Source organism: Hypanus sabinus, chromosome 14, assembly GCF_030144855.1.
Source record: "Hypanus sabinus isolate sHypSab1 chromosome 14, sHypSab1.hap1, whole genome shotgun sequence".
In the NCBI taxonomy this organism is placed as follows: Eukaryota; Metazoa; Chordata; class Chondrichthyes; order Myliobatiformes; family Dasyatidae; genus Hypanus; species Hypanus sabinus.
In genome coordinates this window covers 3,125,349-3,151,275 of record NC_082719.1, presented here as the reverse complement: position 1 = coordinate 3,151,275, position 25,927 = coordinate 3,125,349, and the positions used below count along the sequence as shown (strand labels likewise).

The following is a 25,927-nucleotide window of genomic DNA, read 5'->3' as shown; positions in this document are numbered from 1 at the left end:
TTTAATGAGCAATTTTTTTTTAAATAGTTTAGTAATACCTTGATTCTGTCAGAAGTTCAATAAAGTGCTCGAACAATGAGAGATGAAGTTCATATGGTGCATTGAGCCATACCTGTCAATGCAGGATGTTTAATGAAATACCAAAAATTATATCATAAATACATTTTTATCATTATTAAGTAATAAATCTGTATCACAGGTTGATAATTTGGAACTTGGTGCTATACTATTAGCATTACTGCAGTAAAGATTAAAGTCTCATCTACACCATGGGTATGATCTCATCCCAAATCTTCAGAACAAGTTCATTTGGATTCAACAAGTAGTTCCTACACAATTTGCTTGAATATACTGGAATTCCAGAGTTGTAACATACCAAAATTTATTCCGAACTGCTACAGAATATCTCATTGCCCCAAAAGATCTCTCAGGGAGCAAGAGCAATTTGGGGCTAAATTAAAAGGTGCCATATAAATACATTTATTTCTGCAGGTGTAACTACTCTCAAACAAAAGGAAATTTTAAAGGGAGTCTGGCATTCCATCATGAATTGATGGGAGCTACAGGAAGCATTTGCTCCATTGGAATTCTGAATCTGGGCCAGTTCATACAGGATACGACGACTTGTGAAAGTATTCAGCGCCCAACACTTTGTTCAAATAAATAAGTATTACAACCAGGGATTTTGATCAATTTAACTGAGAATTTTCATTTGTGAATTGAGTGCTCTTTTTTCACAGCAGGGTCCAAAATACAGGGAAAACTGTACTGCATACAAAGCTAAAAATTCAAAAACTGAAATCTCAGCAGTTCAAAACTATTCATCCTCTCACAGCTATTATAGCCTGTAGTCCTTTTTGACAAGTTTCTTTTAGCTTTGCACAATGTGATACAGCAAGATTTTTCCACTGCTCAAGCTGTGCCAGGTTAGTTGGGGAGAGCGATGGACAACAATCTTGAGGTCTTTCCAAAGATGTTTGATCAGGTTAAGGTCAAGATTTTGGGTTACTCAAGGACATCAATTTTTTCAATTGAAGCCACTTCAAGGTTGCTCTGGCAGTGTGCTTTGGGTTGTTGTCCTGTTGAAAGACAATTTCACCCCAGTTTAAGCTTTCTGGCAGAGGCTAGCAGGGTCTTTTATGCAGTGTCTCTCTGTATTTAGCAGCTTTCAGCTTCCCATCAAACCTGACCAGATTTCTAGTCCCTACTGCTGAAAAGCATCCCCATAGCATGATGCTACCTTCACCATACTTTACAGTAGGGACGGTGTTACCTGGCTGATATGCAGTATTAGCTTTATAACACACATACCACTTAATGTTAGGCTAACAAGTTCCACTTTCATCTCGTCAGACCACAAGGGCTTCTTCTGTATCTTTACAGTACCCTCTAAGTGACACCTTGCAAAGTCTTTATGGGCAAGTATATGCTTTTTTTTAAGCCAGGGCTTCTTCCTTGACACCCTTTCATGAATATCCTTTTCGTGTAAAGCCTTAGTGATTATGAAGACATGAACTTCATCTCCAGTTTGCAGCCACCGACTTCAACAAGTCGCTCAGAGTGATTGCTGGGAGTCACAATAGCCTCTCTTACACGTGCCATTCTTCTCCAAAGACTAAATTTAGAGGGACGGCCTGACCTAGGTCGTGTGGATGAGGTATGTCACTGCCTTTCTGATGGTCTTGTACCCTTTCCCAGATTTGTGCTTCTCTATTATCTTTATAAAAAATTTCATACAGACTAATAAAGACAGAGGGGGTATTTATTCTTATGAGTTCATTGAAAATAGGTCAACATTCAATTTTCGACATCAACAAATTGGGTGGGTTGGTAAGATAATATATTGCACCTGAGGGAAGTTAGCATAGTAATTTCAAAGGGGATGAATACTTTTTCAGCTTCACAATTTTGGTTTTTAATTTTTAGTTTAGACAGGTTTGGGATTTTTTTTCTTTTGATATGACATGATGCACAATGTTTTGTAGATTAGCCTGGAAAATCCTACTTAAATATATTTTAAATTTAGAAAATGTGACTCTAAAATATGAAAATAGTTGTGGGGACTGGATACTTTTTCAGGGCACTGTATACTTCCTCAAAGCAATAGAGGAGTTTGGTCAGATAGAAGTCTAATTTGTACATTTTCTAAGTAATTGTTGCTATTTATTATAACTAAAACTTACATCAAAGTCACAAAGCAAGTCCTGAAATCCATTAGAATTAGGAATAATACTGGTCTCATGCCCACTGTCGACTGTTCCCACCAATGAAAATGTGAGATGAAGTATATGGCTATTCAAAAGAGTCCGCTTCTTCTTCAGCAGCATGGCCAAGAGCTAAAATAGGAAAATAAACACTCTTAACTGAAAAGATCATCAATTCTATTGAAGATCGTTATGGGCAGACTTGAAAGGACACCAAAGAGCAAAGATAAAAGCAAACCATTCACTACATCAAGGATCATCACCACATGGCCCCCAGTTCCCTGAAACTCTTACCAATTGTTATAGATGCACCACAGAAAGCAGCTCAACTGGCTGCATCACTGTTTGGTATGCTGACTGCTCTGCCCAGAACAGGAAGAAACGACAAAAAAAAGTTGTGATTACAGCAAAGTCCATCACACGGACATCTTGCTACCTTCAGAAAGCAGGCAACATTATCAAGGATGCCTCCGACCAGTCATTCTTTCTCTCTTTCCTCACCCATTGTGCAGAAGTTATAAAAGCAGGGTCCACCAGACCAAAGAACAGCTTCCAACACTGGTATCCAACTTGAATGGATTTCTCACATGCTTGAGATGAATTCTTGATGTCCCAATCTACCGTTGCTCTTGCCCTTTATTTATTGCCTGCACTCACTCTCTGAAACTCCAGCACTATATTTTGCATTCTGTGTTTCTTTTGACTACCTAGATATACTTATGTATGATGCAAACTAAACAGATGACACATAAACAAAATGGCCTCACTGTTCCTCAGTACGTATGACAATAATAAAGAAATATCTCTGGTGAAGATTGTGCTCATTGGTATGAGAGCATGTTAACATGAGCTTCCATGTTCCTGTATAAAGACATTGAACACAGGTTGTTTATGTATACGCTAGATATTCATACACACAAAAGTATTGAACTGCAAGCTGTATAAAAATCTAACCCTTTGTTATGTTTAGTATTTTATTTGTTAATGTCATTTCTAAAGTGTTATATTTCTTCCATGCTTTTCTCTCCACTGGTTACTTCATTAAGGCAAAACAAAATGCAAATTTCCTCAATTTAGTTAACACATTTAGGCTGCTCTATTTCAGCTTTCCATCACAAAGTTCTTACCTGATATCCCTTAATCCGCTCCATCTCTTTGCTTGCCAATGCATTCCTTTTCACCACACAAACAAGAGCTTTCACAGCAGCATAGAGACCTTCAACATCTGACGCCATTGCAACCAATCCCAAAATAGCAGCTGCTCCACCAATATATTGCAATGTAGTGGCAACAGGCTTCGGAACATATGTTCTTACACCTGGCAATTAATTAAAAAAAATTAGTAATTCAAAAATATCCTACAAAAATTAAAAAAATTAAGTACAATGAACATTGCATATGCTTTAATCTGGGAAAAATGGTATTGGAGATATTTAGCAAATCACACAGTAGTCAATGGAAAAAAGCGAATCCATGTTTTGGGTCAGGAACCCATCACCAGAGAGGAGAAAAACTACTTTCTAGTAGTTTTAAATGCAATTATAAAAATGCAACTAGCCACAGAACTGGACAAAAGCCAAGCTGCATGAATATGACATGGTATTTGAATTTATATACACTGTTTTCTTATTGGATTGTCAACATGGACACTGACAAACATCATTTATGCCTTCCAGGAGAAATTCTTCCCAATTTTGACTGACAGAATGGCACATCTTATTATGGAAGTCCATTTTTAATTCCCGTGCCATATTGAAACAAATAGCTCCCATTCTCTTCTAACTAATGTCAGTACAAACAAGAGTTTTGCAACTGAAGCTTAAGGATTCACCTTAAGCTGCAAGTATTTTTCACCCCCCACACAATTACACATTAGCAGATGCTAACAAAGTCAACAAGTCACCCCTCATAAGAGCAATCCTCCTTGAACTTCCACTGTCCTACAATATTATTGTCAAAATATTTTCAGAGTTTTTACATTTATTAAAGAATAGATTAAGATTATTGTCACATACACCAGGGTGCAATAAAATTTCTTGTTCACTTAAAGCTCACAGAATAAACAGAACACACAGTGAAAACGCATCTAGTGCTTTCTCGGCGTATATGACAAATAAACTCTTTGCGGGCTTCCAGCTGGGTACAGGTGTCGATTGTAACCAACATTTCAATGACAAACTCTGCCATCTTCATTAGGGATGATGCCTGGGCTCGTCTAGTCCAGTGGTATTTATACCTCTGTAGTCCATCCCTCCTGATTGATTAGTCCTCATTCAATCAGGTTCCCTCTCTCCCACCTGGTTTACAATCAAATTCCAGTTCTTCCTTAGAGCGAGATCTCCGGCTTTGTTAAAATTCTTTTCCTCGAGTTTTATTTCAATAGCTTCCTTTACCAGGAGGTCCCAAAAGTCATTGGTGCGGCGCAGTAGTTTTGGGCTGTCGAAATCAATCCTGTGACCATTGCAAATGCAGTATTCTGCTACTGCCAATTTCTCCAAGTAAGAAATGGATACACCTCCTGTGCACCTTGATGTGGGTTTCCACCGTGCGACCCATCTGGCTGATATACACTGCTCTGCATTCACAAGGAATCCTGTAAATGCCAGCTAACCCGAGTGTCCCAGGTCATCCTTGAACCACATAAGCTGTGATTTGAGCTTCCTTATGGGTTTGTGGATGGTATTAATCCAGTATTTCTTCAGGATCATGGTGATCCTTCCAGAAGCCCCCAATGATCATGTGATACTAGGATCTGACACCAAAATGTGAGCAGGCTTCAGGATGATGAACTCACAGAATGCATCCAGTCCAGAAGATGTAACTGGCCAGGTACTAAAAACCTACGTTGATCAACGGGCTGGAGTGTCCACTGAGATCCTTAACCCCTCGCTTTGCCAGTCTGAGGCACATGCCTACTTGAAACAGGCTTCAATTATACCAGTGCCTAAGAATGTCAAAACCTCCCTCAATGACTATTGTCCAGTAGCTCTTACTTCCACAGTAATGAAGTGTATGGAAAGGTTGATGATGAAACATGTCAAGTGACAGGGATCCACTTGAATTTGCCTACCAGAACAACAGGTATACAGCAGATACTGTCTCACTGGTCCTTCACTCAAATCTTGAATATCTGGACAGCAAAGCTGCGTACATCAGGATGCTCTTTATCGATTACAGCTCAGTATTCAATACCATCATTCCCTCAAAATTAATGCTTTAAGACTGTGGCCGCAATACCTCCTTGTGTGAATGGATCCTTGATTTCCTCACCTGCAGACACCAGTCAGCTCAGATTGGCAATAACATCTTCTCCGGGTTTTCCATCAGCACAGATACACTGCAGGCTGTGTTCTTAGTTGCTTGATCTAGTTGCTTTGCACTTATGGCTATGTGGGTAAACAGAGTTCCAATGCCATATTCAAGTTTGCTGATGATACCACTGTCATAGGCTGAATCAAAAGTGGTGGCAAATCAGCATATAGGAGGCAGATTGATAATATCGAGTGGTACTATAACAATACCCTCTTACTTAATGTCAGCAAGACCAAGGAGCTGATTATTGACTTCAGGAGAACAAAACCAGAGGTCCATAAGCCAGACAACACATACAAAATGCTGGTGGAACACAGCAGGCCAGGCAGCATCTATAGGAGAAGCACTGTCGACGTTTCGGGCCGAGACCCTTCGTCAGGACTAAGGGTCCTGCAGCATTTTGTGGGTGTTGTTTGAATTTCCAGCATCTGCAGATTTCCTCGTGTTTGGTCCATAAGCCAGACCTCATTGGAGGATCAGAGGTGGAGAGCGAGGGTCAGCTACTTTAAATTCTTCAGGGTTATTATTTTGAAAAACCTGTCATGTGCCTAGCACACAAGTGCAATCATGAAGAAAGCACGGCTGCACCTCTACTTCCTTAGGAGTTTGTGAAGATTCAGCATGACATCTAAAACTTTAACAAACATCTATAGATGTGTAGTGGAGAGTTCAAGGACTGTCTGCATCACAGCCTGGTATGGAAACACCAATGCCCTTGAACAGATAATTCTACAAAAAGTAGTGGATACAGCTCAGTCCATCACGGGTAAAGCACCCATCAGCAGAACACACCACCCACCCACCCCCAACCAACCAGGCCATGCTCTCTTCTTGTTGTTGCCATCAGACAGACATACTTACAGGAGCCTCAGGACTCTCACTACCAGATTCAGTAACAGTACTACCTCTCAACCATCAGGCTCTTGCACCAAAGGGGATAACCTCACTTGCCCTGTCACCGAAATGTTCTCACAACCTATGGGCTCCCTTTCAAGGACACTTCATCTCATGTTCTCAGTATTTATTGCTTATCTATTTATTATTATTATTATTTTCTTTTTTTACTTGCACCATTTGTTGTCTTTCGCACACTGGTTCAGTACCCAAGTTGGTGGTGACTTTATAATGGTTATTATTCATAATGGATTTATTAAGTATGTTCACAAATAAGAAATGTGAATCTCAGAGCTGTACTTGGTGACATACAAGTACTTTGATAATAAATTTACTTTGAATTTTGAATTGTGCAATGATTGTAAGGCAATTGGAAATACAACAAAAATTACTAAAATGAGAATAGTGGAATATCAGAGAGGTAGAGTTTGGAGTGTGAGAATATGGCAGCACCTCCCAGAAACAGTGCGAAAGAGGTGACTGGTTCAAAAGGTTGATAAAGAGTAGACTGCTCTTAAGTCTGAACATCTGGGCTTTCAAGGTCGCGTATTTTTTCCCAGAAGGCGAAAAAAAGAAAAGCTAACAGTCAGTGTGACAGGTAACCTAGATGATACTATTGATTTCCAAAAGCAATATACCATGAAGATAGTGATTTATTTTCATGGACGGTGTGCTATCAACAGTGGAACTTGCAGAAAGTGGCGTTATCGTGTATTTGCAGCCTTTTGCCTTTCTCGATGAAATAGCCTATAGGTCAAAGTTGACGTCCAATAGATAGGCAATCAGAAAGGGTGAGATTGAAGACAGGGTACATGCCCTGCAGAATAAAAATGAATTGCTTCATCTTTTCTGAACCAACTGCATATTGAACTTTGGATGAGGCCATCTTCAATCTTGAATTCATCAGTTAAAATATAGTCACTATTTAAATAAATGCACTGACTTTTGAATTTTAATGACTCCCTTTCCTGCATAGACAATGTGCAAACTGGCATTGGGGAAATAAGATCAGGGAAATTTAAGTGTGGCTAAAACTGTGGTCTGGGATATGGGTTCAAATTATGAAGCAGTAACACCAAGAAGGATCTTGAATTGAGTAATAAATAGTATCCTAGTAAGTCAGAGGGATATGATGGGAGTAGAGAGGGTGAATAGGGAATACATAGTTTCCAGAACAGTATAAAAGCATAGAGACACAAAAAGAAAAGAAACTAAAGAGCAGTCCTGAAATGAGAACTATGGAAATACAAGAATTTATTAATGAGGAAATAGCAAAAAGGTAATCTGAAAATGTTAAGAAAATTGGACAAAGTTTTGAAGACTTATTGTTAGATTTAAAATTTGATTAGCAGAAACATAAAAGTGGAACAGTTTTATGGAGTATTTGGTGTTTCAAAATACTTTTGCTAGGGTGACACAAAAGGGACTATTAAATAGTACAAAGCATGCTGTGCTAGTAATGGGATGGCAATTTGTTAACGGAGGAAACAAAGAGAGCAAACAGGATTCTTATCTTAAGAGATAATGATAAGTAGGGTGCAGCTAGAATTGGTGTTCGCAAATAATTTCAAATAATTTGAATGAGGGAATCATATAATACACCCAAATTTGCTGATGATACATTTCTGGTAGCTGTGTGAAGGATGCAGGAAGACTTCAGGAAGATGTACTTAGACAAATATACTTAGTGTATAGGCAAAAAACATGAATATTATATTCTGATTTACTGGAACAATTAGACTAGCAAAGTATTTTTAAACTATTTTTGTGTACATGTGTTTGAAAGACGTGTGGATTTAGGAGGTATTATACTGAAATCACTAAAATTTAAAATACAGATACAGAAAGTAATTAGAAAGAAGAATTTAATACAACTCCCTTGCTCCAATTACATAAGGCCCTGGTGTGATCACATCTGATTCCCTAAAAAGGAAGGATATATACTTGCAATCAAGTGAGAGTAGCGATGGTACAACCAAATTGAGTCCTGGAAGAACAGGCGTACTGCATGAGGAGAGATTAGGAGAGGTGATCCTAAGTTCCAAGTTTATACAGGTGGCCCCCGTTTTTCAAATGTTCGTTTTACGAAAGACCTACATAAGTACCAGTTTTCACTAACCAAAGAGGATTTTTGCTTTTACGAAGAAAAGACACCTGCTTTATACGTGTGTTTACCCTGAGAAAGACTACAATGACTGTGAGACCTTGTACGGGCAGTTGTGTGTGTTTGCATGTATGTGCGTATGCTTGTGCCTACATAGGCGTGTACGTGCCGATTTTTTTTCTCCAAGTCAATTCTGGCTCGCTGTCTTCCCGAGTTTCATAAGTGAAACTACACCGTTATACAATATTTCTACTTTATATAGGCTGTATATTTATCATATCATTCCTGCTTTTACTATATGTTCATGTTATTTTAGGTTTGATCTGTTATTTGGTATGATTTGGTAGGTTATGGTTTTGGATCTGGGAATGCTCAAAAATTTTTCCCATATAAATTAATAGTAATTGCTTCTTCACTTTACGACATTTCGGTTTACAAAGGGTTTCATAGGAACACTCTACCTTCGAATTGCGGGGGAAACCTGTATGCAAAATCTCTTTTACAGGCCTTGGCAAGATAGATGCAAATATGATAGTTTCCTAATCTAGAATGTCCAGAACTAGGAGTCACATACTCAGAGTAAGCAGCCACACATTCAGGCCAGAGATAAGCAATTTCTTCACCAAAATTCAAGTGGATTTTTGCCATTCAAGTGGACTGCAGGTCTCATTCACTGAATACATTCAAGAAAGATGCTGATGGACCTTTTAAAATTTAAGAAATCATGTGGTAATAAAGTAAAAGGTCAGCCACAATTTCATTGTGATGAAGGTTCAAAGGTTAGAAAGGGCTAGTCCTGCTTTTAACATCGAATTCTCCAACTTCCTCCCTCTCCCTTCCCCCATCCCACTTTCACTCTGCCTCCTCTTCCAGCTGCCTATCACCTCTCTCATGATTATCTTCTTCTACTACCCCTAGTGCTTTCCCCTTACATTCCTTCTTCACCTTTCCTGCCTATCCCCTCTCTGCTTCCCCTCCCCCCACCCCTTGATCTTACCCCTTACTGGTTTTTCACCTGCCACCTACCAGTCTTCACCTTCCCACCCTCCCCCCACCTTCTTTATAGGGCCCCTGCCCCCCCCCCTTCAGTCCTGACAAAGGGACTTGGCCCGAAATGTTGATTGCTCATTTCAACGGGTGATGCCCCACCTGCTGAGTTCCTCCAGCTTGTTTGTACGTGTAGTCCTGCTTTTAATCATTTTGTACATACATGGTGTAAAAAGCCTCACCACTGGGCCAGATTGTTCTTATAAAAATAATGTGCACAGTAAGAATTGGTTACAAATCATTTTGATGAGTATGGATATTAAAATAGTGAGTACTTGAAACAAATAAAAGTTCCCATCATACAGAAAGTTATTCCTTACACAAAACTGAGAAACCTAGGGTTTGAACTTTCAGCATTGGGTTTAAAATCATTCAAGTCTTTGTGACTGATTGCAAATCAATTATTTTATTAATACCATACCCAAGTATCCTATCAGAGCTGCACCAATAGTTCTTGCTGGTCCATTTAAATGGCCTGCAGCATTATGCAACAGTTTTACTGGCGTAGCATTTTCATGAGAGGAAATGGCCATCTACAAAACACAGAAAAAAGTTAGTAGTTAAGTAGTTCATGAATTTAGCCTTCTGCTTTAAAACCTAAAAAGGAGCAGCAACATCTCCTTACTGTAAAATACATAAATAAGCTACTTCTGCTTAACTTATATAGTCAATTTTACTGACTTTTCACTCACTGAAGCACCCCCTTTTTCAAGCTATTCTTTCTTTACAAAACAGGTTTCTTTTTAACCAAGAAACTGAAAAAATAAGAAGCATTGACACAAAAAGATGTTTCACTATAAGAAACGAAAACCCAAAATGATAATTGCAGGCTGAAGGATGAAATAATTAAAGCTACTGTACATTCAAGAATCAATAATGATAGTTGCGCTAACAACCGAACACATTTCTAGTTTTATTACTTCATTTGGATAATTAGTATTAAAAAAATAAAATTTAACTGTTTATTAAGAACATGTAACATAGAACAGCATAGGCCCTTTAGGCCAGAATGCTCTGCTGATCCTTTAAACTATTTCAAGATCAATCTAACCATCCCCTTCAACAAAGCCTTCCATTTTTCTTTCATCCATGTACCCACCCAAGAGTTTCATTAACATCCCTAATGTAAATGCCTGTACCCTGGCAGTGCATTTCATCCTGTATTTAAAAAAAAATTGCCTTTGACATCACCCTTATACTTTCCTTCCACACCTTAAATTTATGCCCCTCTATATTAGCCACTTCTGTCCAGGGAAAAAGCCGCTGCCTATCCATTATATCTATGTCACTTATCATCTTGTACACCTCTATTAAGTCACCTCTCATTCTCTCCAAGGAGAATCTGGCCACTGATCAAGAGTTGAAAATGTTGCAATCCTAAAAATGCTGAAAAAGGAGGGAACTGAATAGATTGTATCCAACTGTACCCTTAAGATTCCTGCCAAAGGATTAAAGAAATTATTAGAGCCCATTAGGCCTTTAACAACAAGGGATCAAAGGGCCAACTAGAGTTTTGATCAATTTAATTCTCAGGACTACAAAATTTACTGCAGCTGCGAAAGCAGCATAAGGTGCAAACAACAGACTGGATCAGTCATGGCCCAAGCCCAGTGCTTTAATTCAGGCAGTTCTTTTGAAGGGAAGGCTCAGAAGGATTACTCACCTGTTTGGCTATTGCTTTGCTGTCCACTTTGTTGTAATTTTTCCTAATTCTGGCCACCGTAAGTGTAGAGACTGATAGTGCATAAAGTGCAAATGATACTTTCTCTTCAGGAATCAGGCTGATGGGAGATGGAATTGCCATTTCAGGTTTTGAGTCCTTGCCTTTATAAAAAGAAAAAAAGTTAAGATTAATAATTCAAAAAAATGTCACATAGATATTCAAAGAAAGCAGCAAATCTATTTAAAAGAAGCCAATGGAGAAGAAGTGCCTTTTTTTTTTACACAAAATCTGTATTTTGTATAAATGCACTGTCAGGACATTGAGAGTGTCCTGACAAGCTGCATCTCCATCTGGTATGGGAGCAACAAAGCATTGGACTGGAAGTTCCAACAAAGGACTATGAGAATAGCCAAGAGGATCATAAGGGTCTCTCTGCCATCCTTCAGGGGCATTTAACAGGCGTGCTGAGTATGCAGGGCCTTTAGCATTGTCAAGAATCCTCCCATCCATCTGACTTTCTACCATCCGACAGGAGACTCTGATTCATAAAGACAAGAATGGTCATGATGGGGAAAAAACCTCTTCCCTCAGGCCAATAGGCTTCTGAACTCTGCCGCATTGCAGTTGAAGTGTCACCAGCTAATTTGTTCTATACTTACCCTACCTTGGCTGTAATAGCAATATTTTAAAACTTGGTGCAAGCACATTTTTCACAATGGATCTAAGCACATGTTTAATCTGATCTCTTTTTAAACTTTTTTTACTTTTGAAACATGGAATCATGCTATATTCAGCATACAGCAGCAATTCAGAAGCAACTGGACCAATTGATAATCTTTATATTTTGAGCAGAATTTGCAACAAGGGTAGTGGACTCTGATATCATTTATCAAGCTTGTCTTTAAAGAAAGCTTGCAGCTTAACTGATACACTTGAGCCAAGAGCAGCAACTGAAATGAAGCCTTTGTAAACAAGAGCATATACTGAGCCACTAGCAAATACAATTCAAACACATTTGAATTTAGCCATACTGTGTGCTATGCATCAGTGAAATGCAATACAAAGCTTTATCCATGCTATCCATTAGCTTGAAATATTGAGCTGAAGTGGTGAAATCATGGGCAGAGATTAGGTGGGAGAAAAGCTACAGATTAAAAATAACAGGACATAGCCACTGAGAAAAGTAGCTTATTGATAATGAATGAAGCAAGATAAGAAGGGGCAGTGCTTAAACAGCTAAAATCAGAGTATCTGAATGCATTTGTACAAATGGGTTTGATTTGAAAGTATAGCTAGAGGTGTGGCTGCATGGGACTAAGATTGAATATTTGGTATTTAGAGGTCAGACACAACTAAAAAGGAGGTGGATGGATAGAGGTATTAAATGAGCCATGATCTGCTCCAGACACAAAACCTTTTCCTCAAAATCAGCAATGACTTTGTAATCAATATGGTCTGTGCGTGGTAGGTCGTGTCTAACCTAGCTTATGGAACTTTTCGAGAAGGTTACGAGGAAAGTTGATGAAGGAAAGGCAGTAGATTTGTCTACATATACTTCAGCAAGGCCCTGGAAAAACTGCCACATGACAGACTGGACCAGAAAGTTAAGTTGCTTACAATCTGGATGAAGTAGCACTGGATTTAACACTGGCTCGGTGGGAGAAGCCAGTGAGTAGTTAGTAAACAGTTGGCTCTTGACCCTGTGAGTAGTTGCATGGAGTGGCACTGGGTCCGCTGTTGTTACTCATATATATTAATGATTTAGATATTATGTTGTAAACTGGATCAGCAAACATGCAGATGATACCTATTCTGTGAGTAAAGTGTACAATGAGTTATTGCAGCATAACCTGGACCAGTCAAGAAAATAGACTGAAAAATGACATATGGAGTTTAACACAGATAATAATGTGAGGAGTTGCATTTGAGGAGATCACACTAGGGTAGAAGTTACAACAGTGAAGGTGTGCTGTGAATAAAGGATTCTGGGAATACGAATCTATAATTCCTTTAAAGTGGTGTTACAGGTAGATAGGATCATAAGGAGAACTACTGGCACATTGGCCACCATAAATCTGTGTATTGAGTAAAGGACGCAAGGATGTCATGTTGAAGTTACATAAGATGATTGTAAGGCTGAATTTGGAGTATTGTATGCCATTCTGGTCACCTATGTACAAGGAAGATATTAATAAGCTTAGAAGAATATAGAGAAAAATTACAAAGCTGCTGCTGGGAAAGGAGGACCTAAATTATAGTGTAAGGTTTAATGGGTTAACACTTTATTCCTTGCAGCATAGGAGAATGAGGCAAGATCTTATAGAGATATGCAAAATTATGCCCAGTATAGATAAAATATGCAGGCTCTCCCCCCCCCCCCCCCCCCGAGGATGAATGAGACTAGAAATAGAGGTTTTGGATGAAGGGTGGTGCAAGTATGAAATGAGCTGCCATTGTAAGTGTTGGATGTAGGTTCAATTGTAATATTAAAGAAAAGTTTAGATAGGCACATATCTATGGTCTGGGTTTGGATAGATAGGACTAGGCAGTGAAAAAACAAACTATATGGTCTGAAGGGCTTGTTTCTGCATTGTTGTGCTCCATGACATTTTCAAAACTCCAGATCCATAGCATCCAAAGTACTGAGGAGGCCAGTGTTGGGTCTACAGATTCACCTACAGAAGGCGAAAGGGCCAAAAATTGCCTTGAGTTAGTGAGGATGACAATTTATTTCAAGGTGGCTTTGAGAACTTACTTGAAACACTTCCTGTTCTGATAATCTTTTCCCATGATGGAGATTATTATCCAAGTTGAGGAAGCATTTGGAAGATTGGTATCAAGTATGCAAATATTATTGCCTATTCTTTGCAGCACGCTGTGACTATTCTCAGGGATGCTGGGCTGGGAAAGGACACTTATATTGGATCATTTATTCTGCCAATGGGCAAATTTGTGCAGGCAGCATTAATTGTACATCTCCAATGCTCTGAATTGCAACCTGCAGGTTATGCTCATTTCTGCAGCATACCCATCCGAGTTTCATACAGAGTTTGAAATCCTGATCATTTGGCATGCTGTACTCCCTTTTTCACAAAACCAAATGTTACAACAAAGACATAGCACAGAATTTCATCTCCGATATCTGCCTTTGCTGAGAAGTGGCTCCTAGGATATGGAAATTCTAACCACATTTTTAGAGCCTCAGAATGCACCTCTATTGATTAGGGAGGTTGGGAGCGACATGTATTAGATCAGTGGGCTGAGTTGATAGAACACCTTACTTTTGGAGATGTTTAGGGCAAAATCTACTATTTCATATCCTTCAGTGAAAGAATTAATAACTTGGAACTCAGTCTCCAACACAGATGCAAGTGTCATCTGTATTCTACAGCATGATGACTGAACTGGAAACGACTTTGGTTCTGGAACATAGAACATAGACACCTACAGCACATCCTCTGTCACTACAAGGAGAAAAGGCCAAGTTCACTCAACCTAATTCTCACAAGGCATGCTCTCCAATCCAGGCAACATTCTTGTAAATCTCCCCTGCACTCCCTATCCACATCCTAGTGAGATGACCAGAACTGAACACAGTACTCCAAGTGGGATCTGACTGAGATTTTATATGGCTGTCACATTACATCACAGCTCTTGAACTCAATCCCACAGTTTATGAACGCCAATGCACCAAAGCCTTCTTAACACTGTCAACCTGCGCAGCAGCTTTGAGAGTCCTATGGACACTGACCCCAAGATCCCTCTGATCCTCCACACTGCCAAGAGTCTTAACATTAAAACTATTTTCTGTTTTCAAATATGACCTACCAAAATGAACCACTTCACACTTATGAGTTAAACTACATTTGCCACTTTTCAGCCCAATTCTGCATGCTATTGATGTCCCGATGGAACCTCTGACAACCCTTCAGACGACTCACAACACCCCCAACCTTTCTGTCATCAGTAAACTTACCTAACCCAGCCTTCTACTTCTTCATTCAGGTCATTTATAAAAATCACAAAGAGGAGGAGTCCCAGACAGATCCCTGCAGAACACTAGTTACCTTCCTCCATGCAGAATACAAACTATCTACCACCCTTTGCCTTCTGTGGGCAAGCCAATTCTGGATCCATAAAACAAGGTCTTGGATCCCATGCCTCATTACTTTCTGAATGAGCCTGGCATGGGGAGCCTTATCAAATACATTAGTGAAATCCATACATATTACATCCACTGATTTACCTTCAATGTGTTTTGTTATATCCTCAAGAGTTCAGTCAGGCTCATAAGGCACAACCTGCCCTTGACAAAGCCATGCTGACTAACCCTAATCAGATTATGTCTCTCTAAATGCTCATAAATCCTGTCTCTTGGGATCTTCTCCAACAACTTGCCCACCACTGAAGTAAGACTCACTGGCCTATAATTTCCTGGGTTATCTCTACTCCCTTTTTCGAACAAGGGAACAACATTTGCAACCCTCCATATTTTGGAATTGAGGCAATGGAAGGTGAACACTTTCTTAATTCACCTGCAGACTAACTCCACTCCAGCAAGAAGCTTCATGAAGGTATGCTGTAGTACAGCAACATACCTGGAAGACTGAAAAAAAGAGTTGGAGCTTTTCTGACCCCGCTCTGATTGGATCTATAGTGTCCACATTGCTAAAATCATGGCTTGCATGCCATGGTGCAGCAGACTCAGAAAAGGGAAGGATCACTGATTGTAGTCACATTTAAAAAGGATTTCTCACACATAGAATGAGGATCATATCTAAATTCACTCTGTATACAAGATATATATGGCCATTAGAAACTGAAGGGAATGCTTATAATGATTCTCCTGTAGCAGATAGCAGGGAGACCCTTCTGTAATTACCACAATCAATTGTATTGCCTTTCCTGTGTCATGTACACGCAACCCTGTAAGGGTATCAGCAGCAAGAAAACACACCTTGAGTTTGTTAACAAAACATTATCTATTAGTAACTACGTCATACAGTAACTTAAACCAGGTAAATCAAGAGTTAGCAATGTTATACATGTATACAGTGGCATGCAAAAGTTTGGGCAACCTGGTCAAAATTTCTGTTTATTGTGAATAGCTAAGCGAGTAAAAGATGACCTGATTACCAAACAGCATAAAGTGAAAGATGACACTTTTCTTTAATATTTTAAGCAAGATTACTTTTTTATTTCCATCTTTTACAGTTTCAAAATAACAAAAAAGGAAAAGGGCCTGAAGCAAAAGTTTGGGCACCCTGCATGGTCAGTACATAGTAACACCCCCTTTGGCAAGTATCAAAGCTTGTAAACGCTTTCAAATATTGTTTGGGGGATTTTCACCCATTCTTCCTTGCAAAAGGCTTCTAGTTCTGTGAGATTCTTGGGCTGTCTTGCATGCACTGCTCTTTTGAGGCCTATCCACAGATATTCGATGTTTCGGTTGGGGGACTGTAAGGGCCGTGGCAAAACCTTCAGCTTGTGCCTCTTGAGGTAATTGTGGATTTTGAGGTGTGTTTAGGGTCATTATCCTGTTGTAGAAGCCATCCTCTTTTCACCTTCAGCTTTTTTTTAAACAGATGGTGTGATGTTTGCTTCCAGAATTCGCTGGTATTTAATTGAATTCATTCTTCCCTCTACCAGTGAAATGTTCCCCATGCTGCTGGCTGCAACACAAGCCCAAAGCATGATCCATCCAACCCCATGCTTACAGTTGGAGAGGTATTCTTTTCATGAAATTCTGCACCCTTTTTTCTCCAAACATACCTTTGCTCATTGCCACCAAAAAGTTCTATTTTAACTTCATCAGTCCACAGGACTTGTTTCCAAAATACATCAGGCTCGTTTAGATGTTCCTTTGCAAACTTCTGATGCTGAATTTTGTGGTGAGGACGCAGGAAAGGTTTCCTTCTGATGACTCTTCCATGAAGGTCATATTTGATCAGGTGTCACCGCACAGTAGAACAGTGCACCACCACTCCAGAGTCCGCTAAATCTTCCTGAAGGTCTTTTGCAGTCAAATGAGGGTTTTGATTTGCCTTTCTAGCAATCCTACCAGCCATTCTCTTGGAAAGTTTTCTTGATCTTCTAGACTTCAACTTGACCTCCACCGTTCCTGTTAACTACCATTTCTTAATTACATTATGAACTGAGGAAATGGCTGCCTGGAAATGCTTTGCTATCTTCTTATAGCCTTCTCCTGCTTTGTGGGCATCATTTATTTTAATTTTCAGAGTGCTAGGCAACTGCTTAGAGAAGCCCATGGCTGCTGATTGTTGGGGCAAGGTTTGAGGAGTAAGGGTATTTATAAAGCTTTGAAATTTGCATCAGCTGGCCTTTCCTAATGATGATTGTGAACAAGTCATATCCCAACAAGCTAAATAAGGTCTGAGACCTTGGTAAGAGTTATCTGAGAGCTCAAATCTCTTGGGGTGCCCAAACTTTTGCATGGTGCTCCTTTCCTTTTTTTTAAACTCTAAAATGGTAAAAAAAAATACACTAATCTTGCTTAAAATGTTGAAAAGTATGTTTCATCTTTAACTTTATGACTTTTGGAGATCAGTTCATCTTCTACTCACTTAACTATTCACAGTAACAGAAATTTTGACCGGAGTGCCCAAACTTCTGCGTGCCACTGTATGCGTGTAAATATAATTCCCAGACTCCTTCAAGCTCAGGTGGTAAGTGATACAGTTTTACAATGGTATGTCAGAAAAGTTCTGTTCAAATGCACAGGTTAATTAACGTGAGATGTTTGTAATCCAAAGGCGAATGTTGTGAGAAGGCAATTACGTCGATATTCCACAGATTCCATGACAGAAATACAAAATATCAACAGCAGTAGGTTTTATCTCCGAAGTTGTTCCACTCCACACATGAAGTATCATCGACAGTGATCTTCAACGAATATCTTTTCAAGACAAGTGATACCACACCCGAATTCAGCTATGGGACATCGCAAAGTGGTGGCCACAGGATACTCAAACAGAATCCGCATATAGCTTATCACAAAGGGGACCATCTTCAAGGTAACCACCACCCAAGGCAAGGGTCGACACACTGGTAGATTCCACAGGTTTACACCAATCACGCACAACGTGATAGCCACTTATCCAGTTCCATGACATACGAAATAACTCCAACAGTGATTTACCACAAGGGTGCCTTTCTTCAGTGAACTACCACATCCAGACAAAGGGTAAACACATACGTGGTATTCACAAAGGTTTTCCCCTCACCAGAGAACCCACTCCTGTGGATTAACTAAGTGACAATAACACTTTCGTAGCCGAATGTTAACAAACTCACCCTTACAGGCTACTTAGAGAGAAAGTCCAAGCAGTGATCTCTGTCACTAGGTTTCTTCTGTTTCAAACCTTCCTCTCTTCTCCTTTCTTCCTGCAAACTTATTCTAGTTGGAGAAGACTTGAGAGTCATTTATCAATACTCTGAATCGATCTCAACTCACCTCTTTTGGGCTACTGAAAGTTTAAACCAGCGACCGACTCACTGGTGTCTTCCATTGACCAAATCCATCTTGATTCTAACTGTGTGTCTGTGACTGTCCTTGTAAAAAGTAAACAAGCTACAGAGAAAACATAATATTGACTGTCCATGAAATAACTCCAGCTCTCTCACCATAGTAACCAAGCAACTTTGTAATCAGTAGAAATCCAAGTATCCAAAAGTCAGTCTCATTCTCTTGGCATTTTAAAGTGACAGTCCACAGAAAATTGAACCCTAGGGGTATAAAACACCTAATGGACAGTTATGATCACAATGTCTGCCATATTCTGTTCTTAGATGGAAAGATTAGACTTTGAATGTGCATCTGAAGTTCTGCTCCGGCAAGTTCTGAAATTCCAACAGGGAAACTGTCTACTCCAGAGGTTTGTTATTTTCAACTGTCATAATTGTCTTTTCAACTTTTTAAATCAATGGCAATGCAAAGACTGGGGCTAGAGTCAAGGAAACTAGCATTAAGAACAGAATAGTTGTTGGGAGTTTCTTTGAAGTGCTCCTCCTAGCATCTTGATTCTTGACAAGATCTTTGTTCTTGGCTCCTAGGAAGCTAGATCCATTGGTGTTTGAAGCAGAGATCATAACGACAAGCTAAAAAATCCACTCATGTTGGGTTTATTACTGATTTGCTGGATTGCCAATACTTATTCCATCCAGCAGGAAGACAAAAAGAAAGAATAACTATACACTTATAGACTGGCATCCATTATTTGCACAAAAAAATTGACATAACAAGACCACAGTTAACCAATAATTAGGCAGAGTCAATATTGTTTCATGAATAGGAAATAACATGTAGCAAATTTGTTTGAATTCTTTATTAAGATGCAACAAGCATAAGCATTAAAGACGTAAATACTTTAGGTCATCTGATAAGATACTACAGAAATGTTACCATATGAGGCCTCAAGGAGTTTGTATATTAGTGCAAACATTGAACAGAAAATTTCAGAACTGCTGAGTGCTGTTGGTGGGGTATCACAGGGTTCAGAAATAAAATGAGAAAATGCTAGAAATGCTCATCAAGGCAGGCAGCATCCATGGAAAGAATGAGTTACTGTTTTAGGCCAATAACCCTTTATCAGAATTGAGAAAAGATAAAAATGAACCAAGTTGATTGAAGAAGCTTTGTAGATCAAATTAATGACTCCTCTTATGTTGTTAACCCTGCCAATTTTCCTAAATAAGGGCCACTGTGATGAAGAGTGCAGTCCACAGACCTGATCTTAGCTTTACGTTTATTACTTGAACTTGCTAAAAGAGGGGGAATGCATATACAAGTGCAGAAGAACATTTAAGTCATAATCTGCAACTGAAAAATGTCACACCAATGACAAGTGTCAGAACATCGTGCCTAAATCAATGTGACAAAACAATAAAATGTGAGAAGGAGTTTTCAACAGATACACAAAAAGCTCACGTAAATCAGTTATGTAACGACACCAACACATTTTATCTCAAAGTAACAAGCTCTTTTCTATCTGACAAAAATTTAATCAGTTTAATTTTGAACTTTATAATCTTATATCTAGAATGATACTTACATGGAATACCCACAGCTTGGAAGCTACCAACATAATTTGGTCCCAATTCATAAATGATACTGATGCTGGTAGCTGGTAAAACATCCTCCAGAAAGTGAGTGGGTCCAAGACGCCATATTAAGGATGAGATGTGGCGCTGAGCTGGAGGTGTTCCAATGTAACCATACACTGTACTAACAACTGGCAGATTTGCAGATCCAGACCCACCAGGTGAACTGTGGATATAGTGAAGCTAGAAATACAAATACAAACAAAATAAGGTCAATATCTGTAATTATCAGTTCTGCAAAGATCAAGTTTTTCATGTAACACTTCAATGACAATTTGTTTATTTCTGTTTGGCAAAACAAAGATAGTTTGCAGTCCAAACATAAAGGCAGAAATGCAGAATGGGTACTCAATCCTCACAATATTTGCATTGCAAACAACTAGTTTCCTCAGTGGTATCAGGGATTAAGTCATTAATGAAGCATACTACCATGCTGCTCTTGCAATTAAAAGAAGTGTGAGGGTGGGCGAGGGATTCGATAATGTTTCTAAAGGATAATTCTCTTACACATGCAATTGATAGCATATCTAGTTGATCACATTTACATCTGGTCTAAAAATGTTAACATGAGACTGGTTACTTTTCCATTTATTTGTCTTTAGCCAAAAAAAGAGCCAGCAGACTACAAGTTTACCAATCATTGAAAACAATGGAAGATTGGCACAGTAGCTAAGACAAAATATTGCAATCAAATATGATAGACTGATCTTCTTCATATTATGGAATTAAATGAAGCTGAGATAGTTTATTGAACATAAATAACCAAAATAGAATAAAAGTTTTAAGGCACTGGTCAGGATTCATTATCATTCTGGGATGGTCACAAAGCAGCAATTAACCTTAATGTTAAAGAGAAAGTCAGCTACACTGCTACGTAGAGTCAAGGAAAACTCACATAGGTTGAAATATATTATTAATCTTATTTGGATTATGTTTCTTGAAGGATCCAAAAAGCTTCAATGTGGTAAATTACATCAACTAACCACACAAATTATCCAGTAATGTTCTCTTTTATCAAGAACCACGCGCCCATGCATATTCTAAATTTGTGGCAAGTCTGAATAACTTTTTTTATTGCCTTTTATTTTAAAGAAGCTGGGCATATCTTTTAGAGCGTCTGATAAAATAATGTAACTGCTCTGCACAGTGAAATAAACTGAAATAAAACACAATCTCTTTATTAAGTATAACTGTTATGATTAGGATTACAGAAAAAAAGAGTACTAATTTGTCAGTTTATTTGAAAAGCAAGCCTCATTTAATTTAAAAAAGAACTTACAGGGAAAGACAGAGGAACAGATTAACAGCAGAGACAAATAGAGGATGAGTGAAATGAAAGCAGTGTCTACAATTAAGACAATAATATATTCCCTACTGAAGTGGGGCAAGTAGAACATCAATCTATTAGTACCTGAAATTTTCTTGTTAAAACTTAACAAACTTGTCTTTAATAAACCATTAAACTGCCGATTGTTTATGAATTTGATTATATGAACATTAAATTTCATAACAAAAATCTCTTAATACACCAAAATCCAAAATTGTAAGCATCCATCCAACAGTACCAAATCTTTACTAAGCAACTGCACAAAACTCAGCAGACCAGGTACTGGATTTCAAGCATCTGCAATTTTCTCATATTTGAAAGCTTTACTTAATATTGATATTGCCCTTCTTAGTTTTCATTTGAAACAGTATGAGTAAAATAAAAATGTCCCCTTTTATGAATGCAAGAAGTCTGTAATCTGATTAATGCAACTTTTCAATTGACAACAACATCACAAGTGGTATGCCACAGCTGAGCCAATTTTGTTCATACACCTGACTCCTTTGATAATTGTCTGGGACATAGTACCATCACCTTATTTAAATTAGCTTCTAAAATCACAGGTTCATTTGGGAATTAAAATCCACTGGCTAACCAATTCGCTTACATGATTTTTATTAGCTAACGGAAATTATATCATAACAAGAATGAAGGATTTCCCACAGGGTGAAGTGTGAAGTCAAAAACTATGAATAATCGTTATACATTATAGCCTAGCTGAGGGAAACCTCTAATAGCAATTCTTGAACAATACAAAAGCATAATTTGTGCTATGATAATACACTGGCTTAATTATCTTTGGTACAAGAAATACTGAACTGATCATGTCATTTCAAATATAAGAAATGACCAACAGAAGGGAGACAGAAAAATAATTTGATTGACAGTAACAAAAGCAGTTAGTTTTACAATTTCAGACTAAATTTCATTGAAACTCTGTCAGGACATCATACCTTTACTGTGTTAACATGCTGACCATCCACATATAACGTAGCAGTGCTATTCTTCAACATGCCTTTACTCATCACAAGCACTAGGTGATGCCACTGTCCCTCATTAATTAGATCACCACAGCGAAATCGAGCACAGTAAGGAAGAATCTCATAAAAGGACGACTCCTCACTGAAGTCATCAACTAAAAAAAGAGGGAAAGCAATTTAGCACGTTACACAGGATGACATCACTCTGCATTATTCCAGAACAAATTAGCATAATACACCATCAGCACCAGTACTTCAAGTAGCTTTAAATCTGAGGGGCAAGTTTTTCCACACAGAGGGTGGTAGATATGAGAAACAAATTACCAAAGCAGATGGAAGAAGCAGGCCAAACTAAGTTCTTTAATAAAAAAATATTTAAACAGGTTTTGAGGGATATGGACCAAAATGCAGGCAAATGGGATTTAGGTTAGATAGGCTTCACAGCAATAACAAGTTGGGCCTGTAGTCCTATTTCCATGCTGTATAACTCAATTTCTTCAAACATACTTTCCATTTTATACTTGTTAATATTACCTTGGTACTAATTTAAGCTTATTACAGAAATTCACTTGCTTGAATTTATAAACTTTCCCTTCAATGTAATAAATTTCCATAGACTAACATAGACATAAAATACTTCAAATTGCTAATCAAATGAAAACTAACATCAAGTGACAAGATTATTAGAATAATATACAAAACTAGTTAACAAAAGAGGAGGCCTGAAGTACAAGCGAAGGATATTAACAACATCACTCCAGGACTAAATGCCTAGTTTCCTGAGGATGCACATACTTGCCCAAGAGGCAGTGCAGCATAGGTTTAGTGTATTTATTTCTGGATGATGGTGTCTGCCCATTGAGAACATAATGAACAGGTTGTCTTTAAAATAATCAGAATGAAAGAATATTGCTCTACATAATATTAACTTGAGTATCAAAGATAAATCTATTTATCTTAATAATGCCTCCCAAAATATAATTTGGATTATAAAATGTTATTTTGCAAAACCTTCATTTTTTATCTGTTACTTTGCATACATGTTTAAATAACAAATTTAGCACTAACTCACCATAGTTTTGCAACAACTCCTCCTTGGTAGAAACAAACAGGGACTTGTCTTTCCCAGAAAGGATTATAGCAAGACAAACATAGTGCTGTTCAGATGAATTCGATCTCCGCACAAGGGTAAGAAGCTTAACAGGATGATTGTTCAGAGGGTTACTAAATCTCTCAATGCAAAGCCAGGTTGAATAAGTAAGTCCAGATGGAGGTGGAAAGAATCGTTCACCTGAAAGACAGTTTTACTTTTATTCAAACAAGTGAAGGACAGTACATATATTTTTTTCCAGTTCTTATTGGCTTAGGTTCCTTAAGGCTGTCATAGCCAGGGGAGGTAGTGGGAATAAGCTCTCAATGGTGCGCATCCGAAATTATCACCTGACAACCAAGTCCATTTTGCTACTAAGCCTGACAGAACTGTTTCTGCTGACAGGAGAAGGTGCAAAGGTGGGTTACTGGCCTTAAAACCAGTCCCTTCAGGCAGATGGGGCTCGTCAGCCATGGCTAGCAGCTCATCTAGGAGAAGGAAAACTCTGGTCTCAAACCTCTGCAGTATTATACCCACTCATAGGGAAAGCTTCAGGAATAAACCTCCAGGAGGAAACCTGACATGGAGTCCCTAAGGCAGCCAAGCTTTGAGTTCAACGCTGACTGGGAACTTCTGTGATGCCACTAGGGCCAAACTGCATCAGTCTCTGCCTTTCTTTGGGTTCATCAGCTGCGTGGAATAGAGGAGTCTGCTGCATGGGCAAAAGCTTGCTTTCCATATCGTACTGCCCTGGCTAGCATAGCACACAGACAGCTAGGATACAATATCCATGGTCAACCCTGATCAATAAAGGGTCTTACTGACTTAATAAATGTAGAACAAATCCCATTTGCTGCTTCACACATGCACTGCAATTTGCATTACTTGAGTTATAGTCACTCACAACTAAGACAGATAATTAGGCCCTCCTTATTTTGCTGCTTAGGCATTGCTAAAAACACTGATGTAATTTGGCAAAAACAGTAGCTCAAAAATCCCATGACAGCAGTTCCTATTAGAAGCAGGACAAAAAAATGTCTCCATCTGACACCTTTACTTAGAACAAATTGTACATTGTCCCATGTTTAGGTTAGGGTTAATTCGGGCTGTGGGGTTGCTGGGGCAGCACGACTCAAAGGGCTGTAAGGACGTAATCTTTGCTGTATCACTAAATAGATAAATAAATGAATAAAATTCTATTATAAATCTGGGAGAAGAGCTTATTTAAATAATGGAAACAGGAACCAACAATTCATCAAAAGTACTCAACACTCAATAGGAGAACAAATGGTCTCCTTCAATTCAGAAAAGGAGAACCTAGTACCAGAAATAAACTGAACCACAAATAAAAATATTTAATATGGCTCACTTTGCGAAGGTAAATCATCTTTGATGGATCAATTACAAATGCCTGTTCACCATAGATTCAACAGAAGGTCCAGAGTGGAGCCTGCCCTCAGCAGTTTCAGATCTTCAATATATAACTGGAGCACATCTGCTGCAGTTTCACTGGTACCCAGGAAACACTTTAAGAATACTGACTGATCAGTGGATGTTTTGAAAATCTATGGGCAATATTTTTGCTTTTAAAAAGATGAACCAGGCATGGTATTAAATTGCTGTAGTTCCACCAATGCTAAATACATTATTTACTTTATTTATTTTTATTTAGAGATACAGCACAGAACAGCTCCTTCTGGACCAACAAACGGCACCAGCCAGCAACCCGCCTATTTAACCCGAGCCTAATCACAGGGCAATCTATAATGACTAATGGCCTACTAAGTGGTACATCTTTAGAATGTGGCAGGAAATCAAAGCACCTGGAGGAAACCCATGTGTTCATGAGGAAGAACATGCAAACTCCTTACAGAGCTCGGATTTGAACTCCGGGACCTGCGGCATTAATCCCTATGATACTGTGTTAGAGGTTAGAAGGAAATTACAGAAAACACAGGTCAACTCTCCGCAAGTATGCTGCTTACAAAGTATTAGCTATTTAAAATGACAGAATTTGGTGAAGAAGCAATCAACTTAACTGATATGTACAACGAATGAAATTTATTTTTATTTTATTTTAATGAAGTTGGAGGGAGTAAAATCAGCTAAGTATTACAAAGTGGGAAACAGTGAGAACATTATTATGTTCGACTTTTTTCTGAAGCTGGTATAAAAGACATATAATC

General features: G+C 38.5%; 1 protein-coding gene across 1 annotated transcript in view; it reads right to left on the bottom strand.

Annotated features, from left to right (window-relative positions):
- The window catches only part of wdfy3 (WD repeat and FYVE domain containing 3), a 354,111-nt gene that overhangs the window by 162,680 nt on the left and 165,504 nt on the right, over positions 1 to 25,927 (bottom strand). Inside the window, exons 18-25 of the mRNA XM_059988693.1 lie at positions 23,724 to 23,942; positions 22,625 to 22,806; positions 20,296 to 20,527; positions 11,225 to 11,385; positions 9,983 to 10,094; positions 3,332 to 3,522; positions 2,184 to 2,336; positions 39 to 112 (exon numbers count right to left, since the gene is read on the bottom strand). Of these exons, the coding sequence (XP_059844676.1) occupies positions 39 to 112; positions 2,184 to 2,336; positions 3,332 to 3,522; positions 9,983 to 10,094; positions 11,225 to 11,385; positions 20,296 to 20,527; positions 22,625 to 22,806; positions 23,724 to 23,942 (1,324 nt within the window). The remainder of the gene's footprint in view (positions 1 to 38; positions 113 to 2,183; positions 2,337 to 3,331; positions 3,523 to 9,982; positions 10,095 to 11,224; positions 11,386 to 20,295; positions 20,528 to 22,624; positions 22,807 to 23,723; positions 23,943 to 25,927) is intronic.